Genomic DNA, 22,239 nt, shown 5'->3' with positions numbered 1-22,239 from the left:
CCATGCCCACAATGGGACTATTATCCAGAATAGGAGGGAGTATATGTTTAACAAATTTTATCAATGCAGACCGTGCAATTTTTGCACGGGCGTAAAACTAGTTATATTGAGTCTTGACATTGGGTCATTTTCCCGCCCGACACTCTCTTTATCTAATCAATAAGCGGTTTGGTACTGTGTTATTCGTGTTGTCGTAATTTGCGATCACACACTGACACACAGTATCGAATTCCATGGCGCTTTCACCATGAACAAACCCTAAGCGGGTTTATCAACTCCTACATCTCTGAGGTCGATTTATTTTTGCCAAAACTTGCATCTTTTTTCATGCTTATTACCTGTTCGATGAATTGCCTGTGTGAATTTTCAATTGCGAATTAGTTAATTTTGATGCTTACTACCTGTTTGATGAATTGCATGTGTGAATTTTGATTGTGTTTTAGCTAATTTTGATTTGTCTTGTTAAAAGATTCGTAAAGTAATCGGAATTTTGTCACTCTTTTCGTCGCAGTAGTTTGTTTTATTTGTTCTAATTCGTATTTGAAGTAGTATTATCTATTTATCTACATTTGTTTGATTTGATTTGATAATGACTTGTTAGACGAGGTTAATTGTTTTTAGTATTGATTGATGTACGTTTGAGTGATGCTAATTCATATACGATCATGTAAGTTTGCTAATGAATGTAATTTGATGAATGTATACCGGTCTAGTGATTGCTAGCGCACTTCATCATTGAAATTGCCGGGTTCATTATGTGGTTTGTTCAATCGTTATCATTGTTGGTAGGAATTCAGTACTCCTTTTGAGTGACGCTAATTCATATACGATCATGTAAGTTTGCTAATGAATGTAATTTGATGAATGTATACCGGTGTAGTGATTGCTAGCGCCCTTCATCATTGAAATTGCCGGGTTCATTATGTGGTTTGTTCAATCGTTATCATTGTTTGTAGGAATTCAGTACTCCTTTCGAATATATGATAAGATATTAATTAATGAAGAGCAAATGAAAAAAGAATAGAAAGATATGTATTTGTATTCCCAATACGCATTTGTATTTCTAGTATAAAAAGTAGCGTGAAAGCTTTCATAGAATCATATATTTGGAGGGAGTACTATTATAGTGTTAGAGTTGTTGTGTAACAACTATGGTTGGTAGCATGTAGTCTCCATTATGATGTAATGAATGGTTAGTTTCAATAGAACAAGAATTGGGGAGAGAAAGCAGAATATGGAGAGTGATGTATAACTGATTGCGTTATGCCGTTATATCTCTACTAGTTTACATGTGAAATGACGATTACATAGGTACACCTTGAACAATGGCCCATAACTTGGGTTCTTGTAATCAATTGTAGCTCCTTCGATAACAAAATCTCTCGTCGTAAAATTTTCACCATAATATTACTTGTCTTTAACGTTTTTGATTGGTGATTCATATGAGCTGAACCCAAATCATTTTAGGCTTAAAACATCGTTTGGATATCAAAATGGGAGGGAAAGGGAGGGGAGGGTAAGTGAAATCCTTTGTACCCAAATTTGCTAACCAAACAAGTGAAATTGTCTCCTTCCCAATCCCTCCCCTCCCCTCCCCTTCCCTCTATCCAACAAAGGGTAGGGTAAGTCTCTGTTATTGTTATTTATAGTATCACATTGTAAAATGTAAACTGTAATTACAGTCTAGCAAACATGACCATTATGTTTGATGCACGCTTGGAGTTAACTATGACTATTGATAGAGATAACCGACTTGCATATCGTGGGGTAAAACGAAATCACACAATCTCCGTAATTCATGAAATCAGATAATCTTCGTATTTCATGGAATTACATTGCCGTACTGCATTTCCCTGAATTCTTAAGTTTGCCGTCTGATAAAATTTCTGTTTGTTGACTTTCAGTACTTCGGAATGGGTACTCAAAATATGGGTACTCAAAATATGTTGGAGTTTGCCCTTGTTGAAATCCTTCGTGTTGTCAACCCCTTGAGGGAGGATTTGGAATCAAGAATGAAGATTATTGATGATTTGCGAGAGGTTGTCAGTTCGATTGAAAGTTTAAAAGGTGAGGGGCTTTATTTAGATGTGCTTGATCAAGTTCTTATACTGTCATTCATGTGTTCTTTTGCAGCTTAGACACAAGTAATTTGTAGTATCCTTGCATAAATTCTCGGCAGCCTCTATCTCTCATAACACTCATGCACGAATTGCTGCTTGGTTTGAGGAAAAATGTTTTTTTTTTGAAAAAAAAAAAATCGATGGAAATTGTTAAGTAGAAAAAAAGACTTGAGTCTTAACTTTTTCTCGTTAGTTGTATAGAGAAAATGAAGGAGAAAGCGGAAGGGGAGCAGAAACACGTATTCAATGTAAAAGTTGCTGTTGGAGTGAACTGAATTTTTCTTTCACGCTTTCCTCATTTTGGGCCCCTTCTGCAAACAAAACGAAGGGAATAGAAAAAATATTTTTTCTTGAAAATGGTTTCCCTAAACCATAAAATGTCATAGAGATGAACATACTCCATAGCTATCTGTCACTTAGTGACCTTTTTTTTTTCCATAAGATTTACTATTATCTCCATTTCAATTTGTAATCTCCATTTGACTTTGATTGTCACGAGTGTCAACTTTGATCATTAATGTCCAAATATATATAGTGGTACAATGTAAAATCGCAGCAACTCTTTTCATATTATCATTTTCTTAGAAGTTGGATATGTTGTACATTATAAGAGAAATTCATTCAAAGTCGACATCGGTTGACTATTAAAGTGGAATGATAACAATATAAATGGGATGTAGGGAGATATTTTTTAACGAGATACAAATTGAATTGTTTCTGTCAGGTGCAACCGTGGATCCATTTGGGTCTTTCTTGTCTCAGCTCTTTTCACGTTGGGGAGATCTGGATATATCAATTGAGTTGGCCAATGGCTCACATATTTTAGTCCCTGCTAAAAAGCACAAGCATATGTTGCTAGGGGACGTTATTAAAGCATTGAGAAAAACAGGTTATAATTCTGTTATTTCATGATAATTCACTTTTAAGCTGCTGCCTTTGTCAGTTTTTATTGTTCTTCCAAATCTCTCCGTATATATGTTTTTCTGTTTCTCGACATCCTAGAGGGACAAATTTTCTTGGCTGCAACTGAGCTATTATGTGATACTCTGAGGCGGGCTTCATTCGGAAAGTGACTGTTTTAGCACCTAGTTTGGCACATAAAATAATCATCCTTTCTCTGAGTTATCTTGTGTTTCTAGAACACATTTCTGAAATGAGGGAGGAATCGAAGTAAAATTTACGAAAAAAAAGCAGTATAGCACAAACATTTAAAACACAAAGTAAGGTAAGGATGTTTACAGTTAGTTGTCTTCTTTTGAAATAGCTGTTATTTAATGGTGGAAGCTTTATGCATGCCACCTTGGGTGTTGGAAAGATGGTTTAATTGTAGACTCTCAGAACTTCAATATACAATAATTTTTTTTTTTGATGAAATGTAAGCATTCCATTAATCAAGCACAGTCTATTACAAACTACCAATACAGTTTTGCTGACAAAAGCGTATCAAAGACAACAGCATGAATACTACAATCTAGCTTTGCATTGATCCAATCTTTATCATCTCTAGAAACCTTCCTCACATCTCGCTGCTTAAGTCTGATAAGCAATACTTGACTCATCGCAGGCCTTTGTATTTGACCCTCTCTTCTTGCTAAATTCCTTTGCTGCCATATGTTGTACTCCGTAGTAAACTGTCATGACAGCACCAAGACAGATGCTCTTTTTTTTTTTTTTTTTTACAGTAGACCAAGTTGACCACTTCCTCCTGCCAATCCAGATGGCAGCATTTGCTGCAGGAGTAGTAATATGCAGCATTGAGCACATACCAGCCAGAATTATTTTTGTATATCTGCAATCTTGATAAAGATGAGGAATAGTCTCCTTCTCCTCTCCACAAATACAGCACCACTCATTAGTACAAATTCCAAATCTGTATAACTTAGTCTTGACATTAAGTGCATTTTTGAATATCAGCCAAGTCAGGAAACAAAGCTTAGGTAAGCACCCTCCATTCCATACATGCTTGATCATAGAGTATTGGCAGAAATGCCATGAAGATTGGTTTAGCCTGGTACCTTATCACGTGAGTGATCTGAAAAGTCTAGCCCAGGCCTTTGAGCATATTTCGAAATTTATCTTGAGAGCTCACTCTTAGAAGTTTAATGTGCAAACACGTATTTTTGGAATGTGGGAAGTGGGAACTCCATTTTTAGTTGCCAGGTACAAACGAGAATGCTTTGTATGGTATCTTAATCAGAATGATTGTTATCAAAACATGTTTCTGCAGGTAGCTTTAGGAGGTTGCAGTTTGTGTCCCATGCAAGAGTACCGATTTTGAAGCTTGAGAGCAAAGTTCGGAACATTTCATGTGACATCTCAATTAATAACCTGTCTGGGCATATGAAGTCTAAATTTATTCTGTGGATCAGTCTCATAGATCGCCGATTTCGTGAGATGGTTTTGCTGGTATGGTCTGCTATAAGTAATTCTATGTCTGTTATTAAGCATACTAGCAACATAAGTTTGCCATTTTCTCATGTGAAAACTTCATCTTATTTCATTTAATTTTTGTTTTTATAATACCTTTTTTTCTTCGCATTGTTGGACACGTGCCTAAACGGTTTTGAATAACGGTTTTGTTACCTTGTTGGTTCCACTTCAGGTAAAGGAGTGGGCAAAAGCAAATGGTATCAACAATCCAAAGAGTGGAACGTTCAACTCGTATTCATTGTCTTTACTTGTCATCTTCCATTTTCAGGTATGCTAGTTCATGGAAGTTTATGAATATATATATTACGACCCCTCAAGGCTCCGAGTCTTGGAGAAAAGGACTTGTTTTTTGGTTCTTATTCCTTTCTGTCCAGTGGCTGTGTAGTCTTGACTCTTGAACTAGCTTATATGCTAGGGTTTTCTGTCTGGTGACTGACTGCCCGTGTAATCTTGAATTCCTTGTGCATGCATTTCGAAGAAATAACAATTAGTAACTGTAATAATATTATAAGTTTATAATAATGATGATATATTGTTGTTATTGTCGTTGATAAGAATAATAATTGTTATTTGCACATGGTGATTGTTTTTTTCTATTTTTCTTCCATCTTTGTACAGACGTGTGCTCCAGCGATTTTGCCTCCACTTGAAGACATATATCCTGGGAACATGGCTGATGAACTTATAGGTGAGGAATAGTGTCTGCCGATGTCTAAAAACTTAAATGTCATCCCCGTTGGCCCAGTGCTCCAATAATAAAAAAAGGGGACGATATTTGAGGCCACATTTCCTCTGAACAAGTTTAGTCTTTTCTTTTCTCCATTCACCTTTTTCATTGGAACTTTGGAAGACAAGCCAACTATTTGTGTCATTTTCCCTTTCCAAGACTCCAAGTTTAGTCATCCGTATATACTAATTTATGCTTCTTTTTACTGTATACCTTTTTCTTCAACAATGATTTACAATGCCCAGGTGGGACAAGGAATTGGGTAGGAGTTTGGATTGTACGCGATCTTACTTGTGTTTTAAAACACAGAGCCTGTTTGCAAAAGATCCATTATGAACTCTGCATCGGAAACCGAATAGAATGACTACTAGGATACACTAAAAAGGGCAACAACCAGTTTAGTGAGTCATTTTTATTCCATCATGATACAAAAGCAAAAAGAATCTTGCCGTTGTTAGCTCCTTGTCCGGTCATTGAATCCTGATTCCTAGTCACTCTTTGCCACCATGGTAACCTCATTCGTCTATCTCCCTAAATTCTGCGAGGTTGTAACCAATTTTCGGCTGCTGCAGGAATAAGGGCTGAAGTGGAGAGACGCATGGAGGAAACAGCTGTGAGCAATATAGAAAGATTCAGGAGAAGGAGAAGAGCTAATCACAGTAGTTTATCTGAGCTCTTCGTTTCTTTCTTTGGCAAGGTACTCTCATTCTTCCTAATTTACAGTTTTCAGTCTAACTGGGCTTATCATTTATTCGTAAATTTCAGAAAGTTAGGAAAATTCAGATTCATCATCCCTTCCTTCCCCTTTGATTGTGCAGCTTACTCTTTTCATCAACGCTATGAATAATGATAACTTAAAGAGGAAAAGCTCAACTTGTTGAGCTCCCACCTCTGAATCAAAGGCCGCGGGTTTGTTCTTGTTGTCAAAATGTCAAATCTCAACTCTTCAACTTAGCTTTTTTACCTTAACCAACTTAGCTTGTGTACTTCAAGCCTCAACCTATGACTTCGCTTGTGTACCTCAAACTCTATGATTTAGCTTGTGCTATGTTATTCCGACTTTTCATATTGCCTCGCGTACCCGTGTGGCCGTGTCTGCAGTAAAATTTGAGGGTGTGGATTTGATCATCGAGCGTCTATTTGGGGGGTGCAGATTTGAAGGTGTCTACAGTAAGACACTTGTACAGAACTACACATCACTATAAGTCAAAAACATGAGAAAATTTTACAAAATAGCATCAATCGTTTAGACACACATCCACTTTTAACCATGTCATTGTAACATAGCGCTGATGTATGAGATTGGGTGAGAGTGAGATTATTAATCTTTCGTGCAAAATGCCAAAGGGATGAAGGGTTGAAGATGTAAATAATATCACCAAGAATGAGCTTTAGTTTAGTACATTTAGGGGTGAAAATATAAATACCGTCGCCAGGAATGACCTCATGATTCTACACATTCATTCTATAATTAGAACATTTTGTTGCAGACTTGAAACATGTTTACGTGCTTTGTTTTTTCAACATGGAAAACTGCTAATGAAATCAATTTCTATAGTGAAGTAGAAGAACGACTTTGTTAGGGTATTGATTTTGACTCTTAAAGTTGTACAGTTTCTTGATATTAGTACAAGGACAACTGAACAAGGCGTTTGCACGTATAGTGGACGATGGGAAAACATCAGCACCAATACAAGATGGCTCCCGAGAACATATACCATATTTGTAAGTTTGTTCTCATTTTTCTGCTGCTTATAATTTCTTTGTTCATGAATAAACTTCTTTGTTTTTATCTCGGATTCTCGGGTGTCCATGACTAAATTTCCATTTGATTTTTTTTTTTATTTTTTTTATTTTTTTTTATTTTTTACATCCCTCCATTTTTTTCCATCTATGTCGTTTCCACATTTCGAGACACCTAATTCTCCTTTTGATATCTCAAAGTTATTGAACAAGTATTATGAATTGTAAACTCTTGCAAAAACCTTTTCATGAATTAGATGAGTCTATCTCAAAATATTTTTTTTTTATAAAATTGAAAGTTAAAGACTTACCTTGAGACATGAGGTCATATGATAAAAAGTGGAAGGAATATGTTATTTGTGGTCATCAAGTATCAACTTTCATTCCCCTCAATAATATACAATGTTTTTTAATTTTGGTGCAAAACAAACAAATTACGAAGTTCATCATATAACTATGCATAATATCCTTTTTCCTGCACTCTTTGTTCAAGTGAATCTTACGTAAGATTATGTCGATTTATGATCACTAGATTGAAGATCCTTTTGAACAACCCGAAAATACTGCAAGAGCTGTTGCGCAATCTCGGCTAAAAAGAATAGCTGAAGCATTTCAGACCACATACCAGTTGCTCATCAGTCCAAACCTAACTCGTAATTCTCTCATTCCCTCACTAGTACATCACCAACTATCCGGATTTTTCCCAGGTGCGGCATTTGTGTTTCCAAGTGCCGATGTAAGCCCATATCCACAGTCCCATCAAAGTGCACCACGTCGCAACCATTCATCTTCCCAACATCAGAAAACATGGAAAAACCCGAAAGGTCAAAATGGTAAACAGTTACCGCCAGGACAACAGGTGCACGTAGCCAACCAACAGTTGCCGAGGGAAAAACATGGAAGCCAGCATCAGAATGTGGACCAACCAAAAACGGGCTCGAAGGGGGAAAATGGTAAGCAACTATCTCCAGGACGACAAATGCCCGTAGCCAACCAATATTTGCCGAGGGAGAATTGTGGAAGCCAGCGCCAGAACATGGAACACCCAAAACCCGATCCGAAGGGGCAAAATGGTAAACAATCATCCCCGGGACGACAAGAGCACGTAGCCAACCAACAGTTGTCGAGGGAGGATTGTGGAAGCCAGCCTCAGAATGTGGACCGACCAAAATCCGACTCAAAGGGGCAAAATAGTAAACAATTATCTCGAAGACGTCAAGAACACGTAACCAACCAACAGTTGTCGAGGGAGAAACGTGGAAGTCAGCATCAGAATGAGGACAGGCCAAAAGCAGGCTCGAAGGGGTCAAATGGTAAACAACCATCTCCACGACGACAAGTTCACGCAGCCAATCAATGGTTGCCGAAGGAGGATTGCGAAAGGCAGCGTCAGAATGTGGACCGACTAAAAACCGACCTGATAGGACAAAATGGTAAACAACTATCTCCAGGACAAGTGCACGCAGCCAAACGTCGGTTGTCGAGGGAGAAACATGGAAGCCAACACCAGAATGGCGACCGACCAAAAGCAGGCTCCCAGGGGCAAAATGGTAAACACTTATCTAAAGGACAACAAGTGCACTTAGCCAACCAACAGCCGAGGGAGAAATGTGGAAGCCAACATCAAAATGTGGACCAACCAAAAACGGACTCAAAGGGGCAAAATAGTAAACAATTATCTCCAAGACGACAAGTGCATTTAGCCAACCAACAGTTGACGAAGGAGAAATGTGGAAACCAGTGTCAGAATGTGGATCAACCAAAAACGGGGCAAGCACATGTTCCACCAGTTCCTGCCCAGGTGGTTGGGCCGCGATGGCCACACACTTTACAGCCAAACTGCAGCAAATAACGGGCCTCTACCAGTTTTGGCGGCCGAAGCAGTTTAAAATAAGTGTGTGATCAGTTCAGCTCTTTTTAGTACATGGAGGCTTATCATGTGGAGATGAAGAAACCTTTTAGTTCTGCTGCTCTTTTTACCTGGGTAGATGGAGACTTGGCAAATGGGTCAAACGAGTTGGGCCAGTTCGGGTTTGCAAGAATTTGGGTCAGGTCGGGTATATTCAGGTCATTTTGGATTTGAGTCATTTCGGGTCTGTTTTTATCAAGTTACTTGGGGATAATGATCAGTTTCCAACTATAAACATTTGGGTCGGGTCATAATAGTGTCGGGTTAATTCGGGTTCTGTCAAGTTTGGTTCCTTAGTTCGGGTGTCGGGTCAGGCTTTTGGGCCGGGTCGACTTTGCTAGGGTACAAGTGTTATTTTGAGACGAGTGGATTTCGAACCATGGTCAAGATCCAATTTCTAATGATTTTATCATGAACTAGACATCTCCTAGTTGCTCTTTTGCTTATCTCCAGTTAGAAGCTGTTATTAATAGACACAGACGTCTGGTTTATGACTTGATCATGTCGATTTGGCTATTTATAGAACTAAAAGAAAATTATAAATATATTTTTGTGTTGCTGAATCAATTGCTTTACTTTTCTTACTCCACTAGGAACTTAAGATCTAGACATTATTGATGAAGAAACATACTCCATACTTTTTGTTGATACTCCCTTCATAATTTCATGATGCTTCCGTTTGACTTTTTACAGTCTTCTAGGTAACACTTTGACCATGTTTATGTGCCTGGATATATTATTATTTTTTTTAAAAGAATATTTTTATGAAACATTTGTTTATAGCAAATGCAAATAACTTTATATCTTATCATAATTTTTCATAACTTTTTAAATATTTATAGTCAAAATTTGCAAACTATGACCTTAAAAAGTCAAATGGGAACATCATATAATTACGGAGGGAGTACTTAATAGCATAATATTTCCTCAAAAAGGAAGAAACATAAATGGTACTCCATTTATTTAAGTTTAAATATCTCATTTCATTTTCTATATATAACAATGCACATATTTATAATTACACATTATAAAAAACTATAAAAAATTGATATTTTTATTGTGTTTATGAAGGAAAAATGAAGCAAGATCCCTTCATCTTAGACTTGATATATTGTAAAGAATTACGGAGTATATATTTCCAGTTAAGCCCTAGACTTTTGAGTGCTCTTTCACTACGTTTTTTGTCCATAATAATATTATGGACTAAGACCTCCCTTTGATCCGCTAAGCACTAACTGTACAATGATCTTACACAATAATTATTGTTTCAAAAGGGACTGGAAGTCTGGAACCGACCATTTTCCCCTTCCGAATGTCACTAGGAAGATGAAAATTAACACTTGGGCTCGCTCAATTGGCCAGCTCTGATCGTCCTGTTAAGAAGCCTTTTTTGGTTGTCAACCCCATTTGTAGTTTAATTTCTTATCCTAATAATGTATTAATAAAATCCGCGACTCCGAGAGTCGGGTAGGTACTGAGTAAGGAACTTATTTTTTCTGCTGCCAAAAAAAAAAAAAAAAAAAAAAAAAAACACTAGTCGAAATGGCATTCATCTGTTTGTGTGAGATCAAATTTAACCCAATGGTAACCATAAGTTGCGAGTTTAAGCGAAAAAACTTTGACAACAATATACTACCACTAGCATACCAAGCGCATATTGTTGAGGCCAGTCCATTCTGCAATCCAAAGAAGATACTATAAATCTATTAGGACGTTCATCAGAATATCGAGGGTCCGACCCTCTTTTAGGTGCTAATTCAGGTACCGATGAGGTCTTCAGGCCAAAACTAGAATTTTCATGAAGTGACGCTAATCATGACAAAATTAGTAAGCGATTCTTAATAACATAGGCCAAACACGGTCATTCATCATAATCGCATAATTTTATTTAGTACTCAACGAAACTATAAGCTCCAAATGAAGTCACCAATGAGTATAGTAAAGAGTAGCTGGATAGAATGCTAATTAGCATACAGAGAATACCCAACAAGGCAGCGAGAGAAGGGATGAGAAAAATGTAAACCCTATTCCCTCGGACAAACTGCGCTATAATTGGGAGTCTCGGAACAAATTATAAGCAAGCATATCTTCAACAGCTCTCTGATTCGATTGGGAGGTCCTTGTGGGTGTATACCACACCACTGTCGCCATCCACGACTTGGCCGCTTCCCCTAAGAACCCTGCATCATAAATGACTTCAGGTCAGCACTTAAAACTATTATTCTTGATTACCAGTAGGAAATATGCATTTACGTGGCAGATTGTGTTTACGCGGCAGATTGTGTTTTATGTTTCCAATTCATGTAGTCGGAGGCCGAGACAGGAAATCTTAACGCGGTAACTATACGTGAGTTGTGGATTTTAATTTTTTAATTAAAAAATTTGGGTGAAATGTGATAAAAAAAAAAGTCAGGACCAGAGTCAGAGATATAAACAAACCATTTAGTTGTTAACAGCCCTTCAACACCAACGGGACCTCGAGCATGAATCCTACTAGTACTTATTCCTACCTGTTGACATCCAGCAAAAACACATGATGTTTTCTCAAGAGATAAATATATTTTGGTTCTGTAACTGGATTAGTAGTCAGGACTTCAGGAGCATACCTCGGCACCCAGACCAAAACGAGCCCCATCACAGAATCTTGTACTAGCATTGTGAAAAACAGCAGCACTGCAATTTAATATTGTGAAGTTATATCAGTCTAGCATCAGTTGTATGTATCGCACTATCACCCTATCGGTCAAAATCAGTCAAGTATGGTCATATTGGTCAATATCAGTTATAATGGTGAAGTATTGGATGTTGGTCATGCACATATCAAAATATTGCCATCCGTAATATTTGACCGCCATAGAGAGAAACCTACGAGACACTGGCTTAATATTGTTTATAGTGAAATAGATACTTGTGACAAGGAAAATATATATATGAGCCTTACCTATCAACTTGCTGCAAGAATTTTTCCGCAACTTTCACATCTTCTGCTATAATGCAGTCAGTATGCGCACTGCAGCCAAACAATGTATAATCAAAGATATGTAAATCAGAATGCAATAAAAATATTCAGCTGAGATTACATATGATATTGACGTAATGAAAGACAGAAAGAGTACCTTCCATGTTGATTAATATGTACAATGGCAGCAGACACATCATCCACTATCTCTACAGTGCATGCTGGTGAACTGTACTCCTTATGAAATGTCTGCGTTGCTGGGATATTGAGCCCATTCAAGGCACTTAGTCTTGGCCCAGCAAACAAGATAACTCCTGCATGAAATGCACATATATTCAAGTTCTAACCATCAAAGGGAATAGAAAGAGAACGAGTGGGATGACTGGTACGAGAATAGATACCTTCAGATCTAAGATCATCAATAAGAGCATTCAAGCCTCCACTCTGTAGATCCTTATGTACAAGGAGTGTTTCCTAAAAGCAAAGCATGTGTAACTCTCAAAAGAGGGAAAGATGAAAAGAATACCGAAAAGCAGAAATGAAAAATTAGATTGGAGCAACAAACAGTCGAACTTTTAAGAAATTACCATTGCATTGCATGCAGCAGGATAGTCCATTTTTGCATCCAGAACAATGTTCTTTGCCATTTCCAAATTGGCAGATTTGTCAACATAAACATGACAAATTCCATCTAAACAGGAAAATCAAGCTTGATTAGTAAAATCACATCTGCCATCCTCGTAAGTCCTCACTATTTGACAGACTCATTTAGAAATATCGGACAAAGGTCTCTCTGTCATTACTCAGTCCATGTGTCTGGCTTTGCTACAAGTGCAAAACCAGGCGATGACGTTTAATGTGTGTTAGCGCACCGCTTGTACAAGGCCTCATGATTTAAGGGCCCGCAAAAATATAGTTTGAGTGAAATATGGAGAATTAGAGAAACGCGGCCTCCTAAAAGTTGCACCAAAAATTTTATTTTTTAGTGCAGAACTTACCAGCGTGCCCCAGAACAGGAATTTTGGTGGATTCCTTAATCTGAGAAACAAGTTTATTGCTACCTCTTGGAATCACAAGATCAATTACATCATCAAGCTGGAGTGAAGTAGATATTGTTAGTTCAATATTCACACATGTCCCTTCCTCATAATTAAACAACTGTATCGTCACTTACCTTAAGCAGATCAGGGATATCATCTCTTGAGGTTACGAGACCAATTAGTTTCTCACCAACTTTATCTGGTAGGGCAGAAGTGATAACCTAAAACCAAGAAACGTCAGTTGACTAACAATACCCACGAGTAGTTTCACAAACAATTTTAGTGAAACCTTAAAAAAAGGAAAACAAAAGGTGTAAACCTTGTGCAAAATCGCATTTGATCGCTTTGCCTCTTTTCCACCCTTTAAAAGAAGCCCATTTCCACTCCTTATCGCCAATGAAGCTATCTGGAATTTTTCCAGATGACCAACCCATGAGTAAATATATTTTGAGATGCAATTAGACCACCAGTAATGAAGTAGCTGACGGAAACTCATTTGAGCAATATAATTAGACGAGGAAAAAAACACATTAAGAAGCTTATAAAAATAATGCATGTTATGCAACTACAATGGGATATTGGATGTATTGCACTTGTAGGCTACGGTCAATTACAGTTTGTTTTTCAAATCTCAACAGTTTGTTTCCCATTGATATGTGGTATAATACATTTAAGATTTAGTACAACACTTGAAAGAATACGAGGAGTTAGCACCAGTATGATAAGGATAGAAATCTAGGTTACACAAACCTGAACTAAAGCATCTGGACGTGACTCAAACACGATAAGAAGAACACCCAAAGGACACGATGTTTTCTCCAAAACGAGTTCATCTGCAACCTGTGAGAAAACATTAGCTATGAGATCATGTACTCCGTAGATAATTAATGTTCTTAAATACCTTGGAAATCATGCTGAATATCAGTATAAAGTTCAAATTCGGTCTGCAATAATTCTACTTAAAAGTCCTAAGCCAAAAGTAGAATTGTTGGAGAAATCCTAATTCCGGAAAGACGGAAATAATACTTTAAAACGTTAATAAGAAGCTTCCATGATCATGACTTGGAGACAAAGAGAATACACATTAAATACTTGCTGGATAAATTCTAGATGTCAATGCTTCAGCTGAGGAAATTTTACAGGTGAGAGAAGCTTGTGAAAGGGTTTCTTCATGTTGGAAGAAATGAAGACAAATTTACGACAAACAAATGGAGTAAGGAAGCAATAAGAACCTCAGTTCTCTTTAAAATTTGTCCAATAGGTTCTTCCATATCAGCAAGAACGCGAATTGATTTAGCAAGACTAGAAATCTGCAGAGGAATAACCAAAGGACAGAACATGAATATCATACAGCTATCTAAATAATCGGATGTTATCAAATTTAATATTACCAAACTAACTAAATATCACTGTATGACTGTATCCCATTTATATTTATACCCTTTCACTTTGACAGTTAACATTGACGGCTATTATCTCATAAGTCATAACAAACACTATCAAACTCTTCGTAGAAAGAGAGTATAAAAATAATTGTTTTGATAAATCAAATGTGATAAATCTGACATTATAACATCACATATAATTAGAGACATAAATGGGATGAAGCTAGATTTAGACTTTTAGTTCGTAATTTAGACTATAAAGTACAAATTGATGTCTTGCCTTGCCAGGTTTCAGGGCTAAGCGAGCCACCAGTGAACTATCATATCCCGCTAGTTCTGCTGTCGCGACGTCAAGATCATTTTCACTCTTGATCAATGATTCATTTGATTCCAACGCGTCAGCTATGTCTAGCAGAATCTTTTTCCTTTCTTGCGAAGTAAGTGCCTGTTAAACAGTTTTAGTAGCAAAAATTATAGTTTCTGTAGCTCGATAACCGGGATGATCCGGGAACAATCTAAGACAATATAATCTATTAATATTGATAAAGTAAGCATAATTAATGGCAAAGCCTTGTACCTGAAGCCTCCTAGAGGACTCTCTGGCTGCAACTGCCATTTCACGTGCGCCAGTTTCTTTAGCTGAAACCCATAAATGAGCATCTTTGTGGAATAAGGTGCCAATGCGCTGACCATTAAGCACTTTGATGATGTTGTCGGTTGCTTTACCACTGGAACAGACGTATAAAACAATCATGTTACAGAAATCATGAGAAAGACACCATTAAAAGGGTTGACAAGCATAACAAGCAATATGTAAGCAATGTTATGTTAACGACGTCAAAAGAGGGTAAAGATACATGCAATCAAGAATAAGGACTGAAATTAACACAAGAAATTCATATCTATAGTAAAACAAGTACTCCCTTTGTCTACGACAAACTATATACTTTCCAATTTGGGATGTCCAGAATAAACTTCTGCTGGAATCTTTCCTTTTTTTTGTATTTGATTTGTGTTAATATTGTTTGTGACCCCTGGTCTTTCTTCAACTTACATTTTCATCCACATTAATATGTTCCTTATGTTTTGTGCAAAACACCCTAGGAAGTCTATTGATGGAAGGAAGTACTAAAAACACTAATGCAACATGCAATTAAGGCCTCGTAGAAGGTTAGATAACAGATAGAGCGGTAGAAGTAGAGACATCCACCTTGGAGGAGGACATCATTTCACAATGACAACTGCAACACTTCCCATGACCTGAACTATTTATCTATATTCGAAGTTATATAAAACCCTTTATAACAAAGTCAAAGACAATTCCAAACATAAAATTGTCAGGTTAGCCCGAATATTTTGCTATGTTTCATATGACTCCTGTTATTTAAAAAAAAAAAAAACATAGTAGCCAATACCCCATTCCAATTAGGCTAAAACATTGGCAGTTGATATTAAAAATGCTAAAACATTGATGGTTGAAGCAACTATATACACAATCGCATCATTAAGTAAAAGACGCGCCTAACATGTAATTCACAGTGAGCACTAAATAAACAGGCTAGCAGGCACCCAAATTATGAGACTATATAACGGCACTGACCTAGCAATAATTACTGGAATTCCAGCATAGGCGGCATAAACGGCTGCTTTCACTTTAGCAGTCATACCACCTCTGCCCAACCTAGACTTGTCCCCAAAAGTGATTTCGCTCTGGTGCTTCTCCTTAACGTAGGTGGAGATAAGTTTTGATCGAGGATCACTTGGGGGCCCACTATAAAGACCATCCACATCACTTAACAAAATAAGGAGATCTGCTTTTAATTCCAAAGCAAGTAGAGCCGCTAAACTATCATTGTCCCAAAATATACCAGTTGAATCCTGCAATTCATCTCAAACTGCTATAATTAGAATGTAAAGGCTTCAAAAGAAATATACTGAATTGAAAATAAGAAAAGCATCTACCATGAACCTAAGATAATTTGTTATCTAAGTTTTAAATAAAACATAGATTTTAACTACCAGGTGCAGGGTTGGATCTTCGAGTTTCACAATGACACAAAGATTGCCCCAAACAAATGCTGAAAGTAAATCCTTAAGTGCTTTTCTTATTCTCATCGGATAAAATTTTTAAAGTATGCAACATAATAAAATTACAAAAGCAGCCTTAAGCTGAGTATTGAAAACAAAATGTGCGGTTTACTTGTATTTGGGGTATCCCGGTCAAGCGATGAGAAACTTTTACCTTGTTTATTGTACAACCCTGGGTACAAGTAGAAAAAAAGATTCATCAATGAAAAGTTAAGTAGTAAACAGTACATACCTCATAAGGAGCTTTCCTGGTACTTACTGCATCATTTTCGTTCAATACGGGAACGACCTTAAGATCTAATAACTGATTAACGGTTTCAGTTAATTGTGATCTGAAATGAGGATCCCTAAAGTCATTGTCCGTCACAAGTAGTTGAGCAGAAGTCAGATCCAGCTGCAAAACATACATTACATAATTACATTCTGCATATACTTGCAGTCAGCTTTGTAAAAAAAAAAAAAAAAAAAAAATAGTTACCTGACTAAACAATGTATCATAAAGCGCCATAAGACCATTCTGCCCAACAGCAGCACATGCTTTCCCATCAAGTTCCATTTGTGGCTTTTGAAGATCGGCAAAACTGGAACGAAAAAGACTAATATGTAAATATTATCTGGCTCCTATAGGAAACCGAAATTAAATGAGCTCGCCGGTATTTCAGAAAGAGAAAGAGTTACGTGTTTGACAGCGTATAACTTGTAAGACCTATCTACATTGTCAATACTCTTGATCATGCTAGACTAATTAGCTTTCAATGCACCCCACATTAAGTGTCGTGCATAATGCAACGTATGAGAAACTACGTCTCGGGTTAAGTTTCCTAAATTTGCCGAAATAGGCCAGTGTTATAAGGAACTCAGCAATCTCAAACTATATTCAACAGGAACATTAAAATGTCATATTGAAGGACTTGCAACTCTTTTGTATTCATTATAGGAGGTAACATTCAATGCAATAAAGCTTTCAGCCTATACCTATCATATAATCCTTAGTCCCTACAATGCAAATTATAACAACAAAGCCTTAGCCTCAAAAAGATTTGGGGTACGCCAGCATGAATCTTCTTGTGGAACCGTCAATATAAGGTAAAAAATAAAAAGAACAAGAAAATTCACGGTACAGAAATTTACATTCCTTACTCGTATCTGTACTGAGTTAAGTTCACAATCTTTCATAAGGTTGCAATTTCTCACTTTACATCAGTGTAATTAGAATACACAATTTACCCACATTAATAAGCTTTACAAATAAGGAAAGCCAGAAACCTGCTGTTAACCATTTTCCTGAACCTAAGCCTCTGGCGACCGGCACTAACAGCACCTGAAGTCACCAAAATTACTTCATGTCCATTAGCATTCAACTCCTTCAACTGCATAAAATTAGTTTTGAGGGTTACACACATGGTTTTCGGATAAACAAAATCATCTAACAGAAGCCTCACCAGTGAAACATGAATGTTGAAAGAAATGACCTAAAAGGCTAGAATACCTGCTCGCAAAGTGCACCAAGTCTTCCCACAGCCAGTCTACCATCATCTCGGGTAACGACAGCAGTCCCAACCTGTTAAATTTGATACTCGTTATAAGCTTGTGAAGGGAATTCAGAGATATTTTCAGATAAAGGTAAAGAGAGAGAGCTGCTAGAAAATTCAAAAGTCAAATCCCATTTCTACGTCGAATATCAGAAATTTACAAATCACCATGTTTCCTATTATATCAAGAAATCAATCATTAACATCCTGTGGCAGACCTTATAAGAGTGTTAGGTTTGTTTTATTATCAATTAAGATAAATAAAATCACTAGGACCTTATCACAGCAGTAATTAAACGGCAATTTTGTTATTTCAAGCTTTGGCCCCTCATAACTATCTCATCACCGTCTCTGTTAACATCCATTGTTTCATGATTATTAAAAAAAATTCCATTCAGATGGACTCAAATACAAGTATCCAAACATCATATGATTGACAAGCAAGCAGATGCTGATTGTATTACTAATTTACTCAACAACTGTCTCTTCTTTAAGTCAGCTTCATTTTCCATTTCAATAAAAAAATCTGTTTATTTTGTTCTATAGGTCTTTTTGAAAGAGCATTAATTTCAAATGAATAACATTTTTTATCCTCGAACATAAAAAAACATTTAAGATGAATCCGTAGGATTCATCATTCATGTAACCCACCTATCTTCTCCATAAAGGAACATATAGTGTGTACTACATGTGATCAAAAGAACCAAAAAATTAACTTTTTTCGATAAAAAGAAATAGTGAGGCAACAGTAATTCTAAATCAATTTAGTTTCGAATTTTTTTTTATCCGAGGATTATATTTGTCCAACAACCCAAACGATGGTCATGCCCATGAACTCGCTTTTCAAATATAGCAGTTTTGCCGGGAATTTGGGTAGAATCGTCCAACTTAATTTTTCTTCCTTACAAAATCAAGATTTACTCTAATCTTTTACTTCCTAGTAAAAATCGTGTCCTCTAATAAATTCTTGTCTTAACGTGAGACTGTCTGTTAAAAAAAATACTGTTTTAATAAACGGACTTTATTCTTCCATCTCTCGCTTTCATCCGGGAAATATCAAAATTTGCAAAAGCAAGACAAAAAAAAAAGGCAAGTGGGGAAGCTAAAACATGAATTTAAAAAACGGAAAGTAGGACCCTGAATGTGACATACTACACAAGAATTCTGAGAATCTAGATGGTGAGATCCTAAGATCACAATCTATTTTCTGCATATCCTTAATTTCCTTTTCATTATCCCACCAATTTTTACACAAGCAACATCATAAAGTAGTCTTAAATCATTAATGCATCGTATCATATCCTAAGAACTTAACAGGTCACCGCATAAGTAATTATATCGGTCAAACTTCAGATATCGGAATTATTTACTCCCTCTATTTCATATCCGGCAGGGTCTATGTATTAAGTCGTTTTTGCCTTTCACTTTTCTTAAAAAAAAATAAAAAAAAAAAACTGAAAAAGTTGCAAAATTTATAGTACAAAGATATTCACAATAAAAATGGTTTACATGAAGTACAGATTTTAAAAATATTTTTTCCATATATTATGAGAGATATTGAAAAGATTAACGAGGATCTCCAGACATAAAAGAATATATGTATATAGAAAAACATACTCCGTAAATGATTATTTTTAAAGCCAAACGAAAACCTCTCCCCGCGGAAAACAAATTCCCGGTTTTTCTTGTAACGGTGTTACAAGAGACAAATTCCCGCGAAAAAAAAAAAAAAAAAAACACCCAGAAATCGCTTAGAAACAATTTCTTAAAAAATATCCAAGATCAAATCTTTACAAAAGTTAGACATCTAAACTTCAATTCATAAGACTTCCACACCAAAAAAAAAAAAAAAAAAAAATCACAAGACTTAACATAAATAGCTTTGACATTAAAAAAATCCATGAAAAACTGAAACAGAGAAAATCCAGGTGAAACACCTCAAAATCAAATAAAAGAAATAAAACATCATTTTCCAATAAATCAGCAGAACAAAATCATATAATAAATTCACTAAAATTAGACTTTGACAAAGCTTCATCTGTTCCATTTGATTGTATACGTTTTTTTTAAAATAATTTTCTCGTACTTTAAAACACGTATACAATCAAACAAAACAGGGAAAATCCAGGTGAAACACAACAAAATCAAATCAAAAACAAATCAAAACATTATTTTCCAATAAATCAGCAGAATAAAATCATATAAAAATCAGTAAAATTAGACTTCGACGAGACTTGTTCATCTGTTCCATTTGATTGTATACGTTTTTCAAAATCCGTTTTGCGTACTTTAAAACGCGTACACAATCAAACCAAACAAAAGATTATCAAATCACTAAAATTATACTTCAACAAGACTTGATCTACTCCATTTGATCGTATACGTTTTTCGAATTCAATTAACGTACTTAAAAACACATATACAATCAAACGGAACAAAAGATAATCAAATCAAACGGAACAAATTACAACATGCAGAAATCATACCAAATTCAATAACAGAGCATTCACAAAAACATCATCAAAACATCAAAATCTCAAAAACATTCGATAAAAAAAACGATAGATACAAGAACAGATCAAAATTAGGGTTAAATTGAATGCTGAATTAAAACGAATTAAAATAAATGAATAAAAGGATTATACCTTGACGACGACACGCTTAACATCACGGACGAAAGCTCTGGAAGGATCCATGGAGGATGAGTGGACTCGGGCGAGTTGAAGAGAGAGAAGAAGGATGACTCAGTAAACTGAAAAAACCCTGATTATGAGGCAACACGGAAACGAGAAGAATGAAGGAAAATAGATGAAGAAAGGGAAGGATGTGAAGGTGGTGGCAGTAGAGTAGGATACCGAGTGGTTGTTGTACAATTGTAGGGCATTTATGCTCTCTATTTATACTACTATTTGGACTACTAGCTCTCATTTTAATAATAAAAATAAAATAAATTAAAAATTAATATAAATTACATCTGTCAAAAATTAAAAGTCGCAGAAATTCTGATGTACATCGACTTTAACAATCGTTGTTGTAAAACTACAGCTTAAATTTATTTAAGTAACCCAAACAAAAACACTTTCTTACTATTTATCATGTTTGGGTAAGAAAGGCATGATAGTATTTTAAAACTTGTTATACAATCTCTTGTATAAGGTGATTTTACAAGAGACGTAGGGGGCGCTTGGTTAGAGAAAGGGAAAGGGAACGAAAATTAGAAATGGTAAGAGGGGGAAAGGCAATGGATTACCTAAAACTTAACTAGTTGTTTGGTTACATCAAGAAATGAAGTGTGGTGGGTTGTGGTTTGTTTTGGTGTGCGGGTGGTGGTTTAGGTGGGGTGGTTGTGGTGGTGGTGATGGTGGTAGTGGCGTCGTGGTGGTGGTGGCAGTGGGGTGGTTGCGGTGGTGGTGGTGGTGGCGTGATGGTGGTTGTGGTTGTGGCGGTGGTGGTGGTTTTATGTGGGGTGGTTGTGGTGGTGGTTGTGGTGGTGGTGGTGGCGGCGATGACGACTTGATGGTGACTGGTGTGGTGGAAGTCGCAAGTGTGGTGGTAGGTAAATAAGGTGGTTGAAGGATAACAAGGCTAATGAAATCTCATACGTTGGTGGTAGGGATAAAGAATTAATAAATGGATTGAGGGGTAATGAAGGGAATTTCATTCTCTTTATTTGTGTCAAACAAACACCAACAAAGGAAATCAGTAAGTTTGTTTCTTTTCTCATTTCTTATAAACCTCCAACCAAACGCCCCCTTACTCCTTGTTGGGTCAAGAATGTGTCAAATTGTCTTATCGGGGTCTATGAGAAGTAAGAGCTTTAATTTTACGGTAGGTAAACTTTTTTACTACCTATTGAAGTTGGTATTTGTTAGATTCATATATTTTACAAAAAAATTGTATTACTTTTACCCTATTTTCAAAATATTTTTAATTTTTAGTTTAATTTTATAACTCATAATAATCTTGATTTAAAATAGTATAGATACTTGTGTAGAGTGGCTTTACAAATTAAAAGTGTATTGTAACACCGGTTATTTCTAAAATTTTAATTTTATCTTATACTATCTTTATGTAAAACTGTTTACACAAGACTAATTGTTAAAAAATGTGTCTATTATTGTGATTATTGTCTGACTAGTATGAGAAATTTAATTTTGCAACAATTTTATCTAGATAGTTGAACTCTGATATCTGTCAGATTTATTTCTGATTTTACACAGCTTTTGTATTGGTTTTTTTTAGCCTTTTTAATTTATTTATTTTTGAATTTTATATTTGATAAATAATCTTTAAATAAAAAATATCA

General features: G+C 36.1%; 2 protein-coding genes across 6 annotated transcripts; one reads left to right on the top strand and one right to left on the bottom strand.

Moving 5' to 3' along the window:
* The first annotated feature begins 72 nt into the window (after positions 1-72).
* On the top strand, positions 73-9,518 carry LOC141612427 (uncharacterized). 2 transcript variants are annotated; one of them, XM_074431200.1, is made up of 9 exons: positions 73-291; positions 1,905-2,067; positions 2,845-3,009; positions 4,348-4,526; positions 4,723-4,818; positions 5,169-5,238; positions 5,850-5,974; positions 6,892-7,002; positions 7,553-9,518. In XM_074431200.1, exons 2-9 carry the CDS (start codon positions 1,914-1,916, stop codon positions 8,870-8,872), a joined length of 2,220 nt encoding a protein of 739 aa, XP_074287301.1. In that variant the 5' UTR covers positions 73-291; positions 1,905-1,913; the 3' UTR covers positions 8,873-9,518. The 2 variants fall into 2 exon arrangements, with proteins under 2 accessions (XP_074287301.1, XP_074287302.1); XM_074431201.1 differs by lacking the exon at positions 73-291 and adding an exon at positions 1,314-1,622.
* Positions 9,519-10,793: 1,275 nt separating this feature from the next.
* On the bottom strand, positions 10,794-20,832 carry LOC141612422 (delta-1-pyrroline-5-carboxylate synthase). 4 transcript variants are annotated; one of them, XM_074431190.1, is made up of 21 exons: positions 20,579-20,804; positions 17,891-17,962; positions 17,668-17,771; positions 16,880-16,982; positions 16,661-16,795; positions 16,514-16,573; positions 15,914-16,191; positions 14,891-15,041; positions 14,594-14,758; positions 14,161-14,238; positions 13,679-13,768; positions 13,248-13,334; positions 13,063-13,149; positions 12,887-12,983; positions 12,476-12,579; positions 12,290-12,362; positions 12,046-12,202; positions 11,871-11,939; positions 11,536-11,602; positions 11,369-11,439; positions 10,794-11,109 (listed from the first exon to the last, which is right to left on the bottom strand). In XM_074431190.1, exons 1-21 carry the CDS (start codon positions 20,627-20,629, stop codon positions 11,019-11,021), a joined length of 2,190 nt encoding a protein of 729 aa, XP_074287291.1. In that variant the 5' UTR covers positions 20,630-20,804; the 3' UTR covers positions 10,794-11,018. The 4 variants fall into 4 exon arrangements, with proteins under 4 accessions (XP_074287291.1, XP_074287293.1, XP_074287292.1 ...); XM_074431192.1 differs by having other exon boundaries at positions 16,556-16,573; XM_074431191.1 differs by lacking the exon at positions 16,514-16,573 and having other exon boundaries at positions 16,634-16,795; positions 20,579-20,832.
* Between the last annotated feature and the right edge of the window lie 1,407 nt (positions 20,833-22,239).

The sequence above is a fragment of the Silene latifolia genome, chromosome 11, assembly GCF_048544455.1.
Source record: "Silene latifolia isolate original U9 population chromosome 11, ASM4854445v1, whole genome shotgun sequence".
In the NCBI taxonomy this organism is placed as follows: Eukaryota; Viridiplantae; Streptophyta; class Magnoliopsida; order Caryophyllales; family Caryophyllaceae; genus Silene; species Silene latifolia.
Note: the sequence above shows the minus strand (reverse complement) of the source record. Positions and strands in the feature narration are given on the sequence as shown.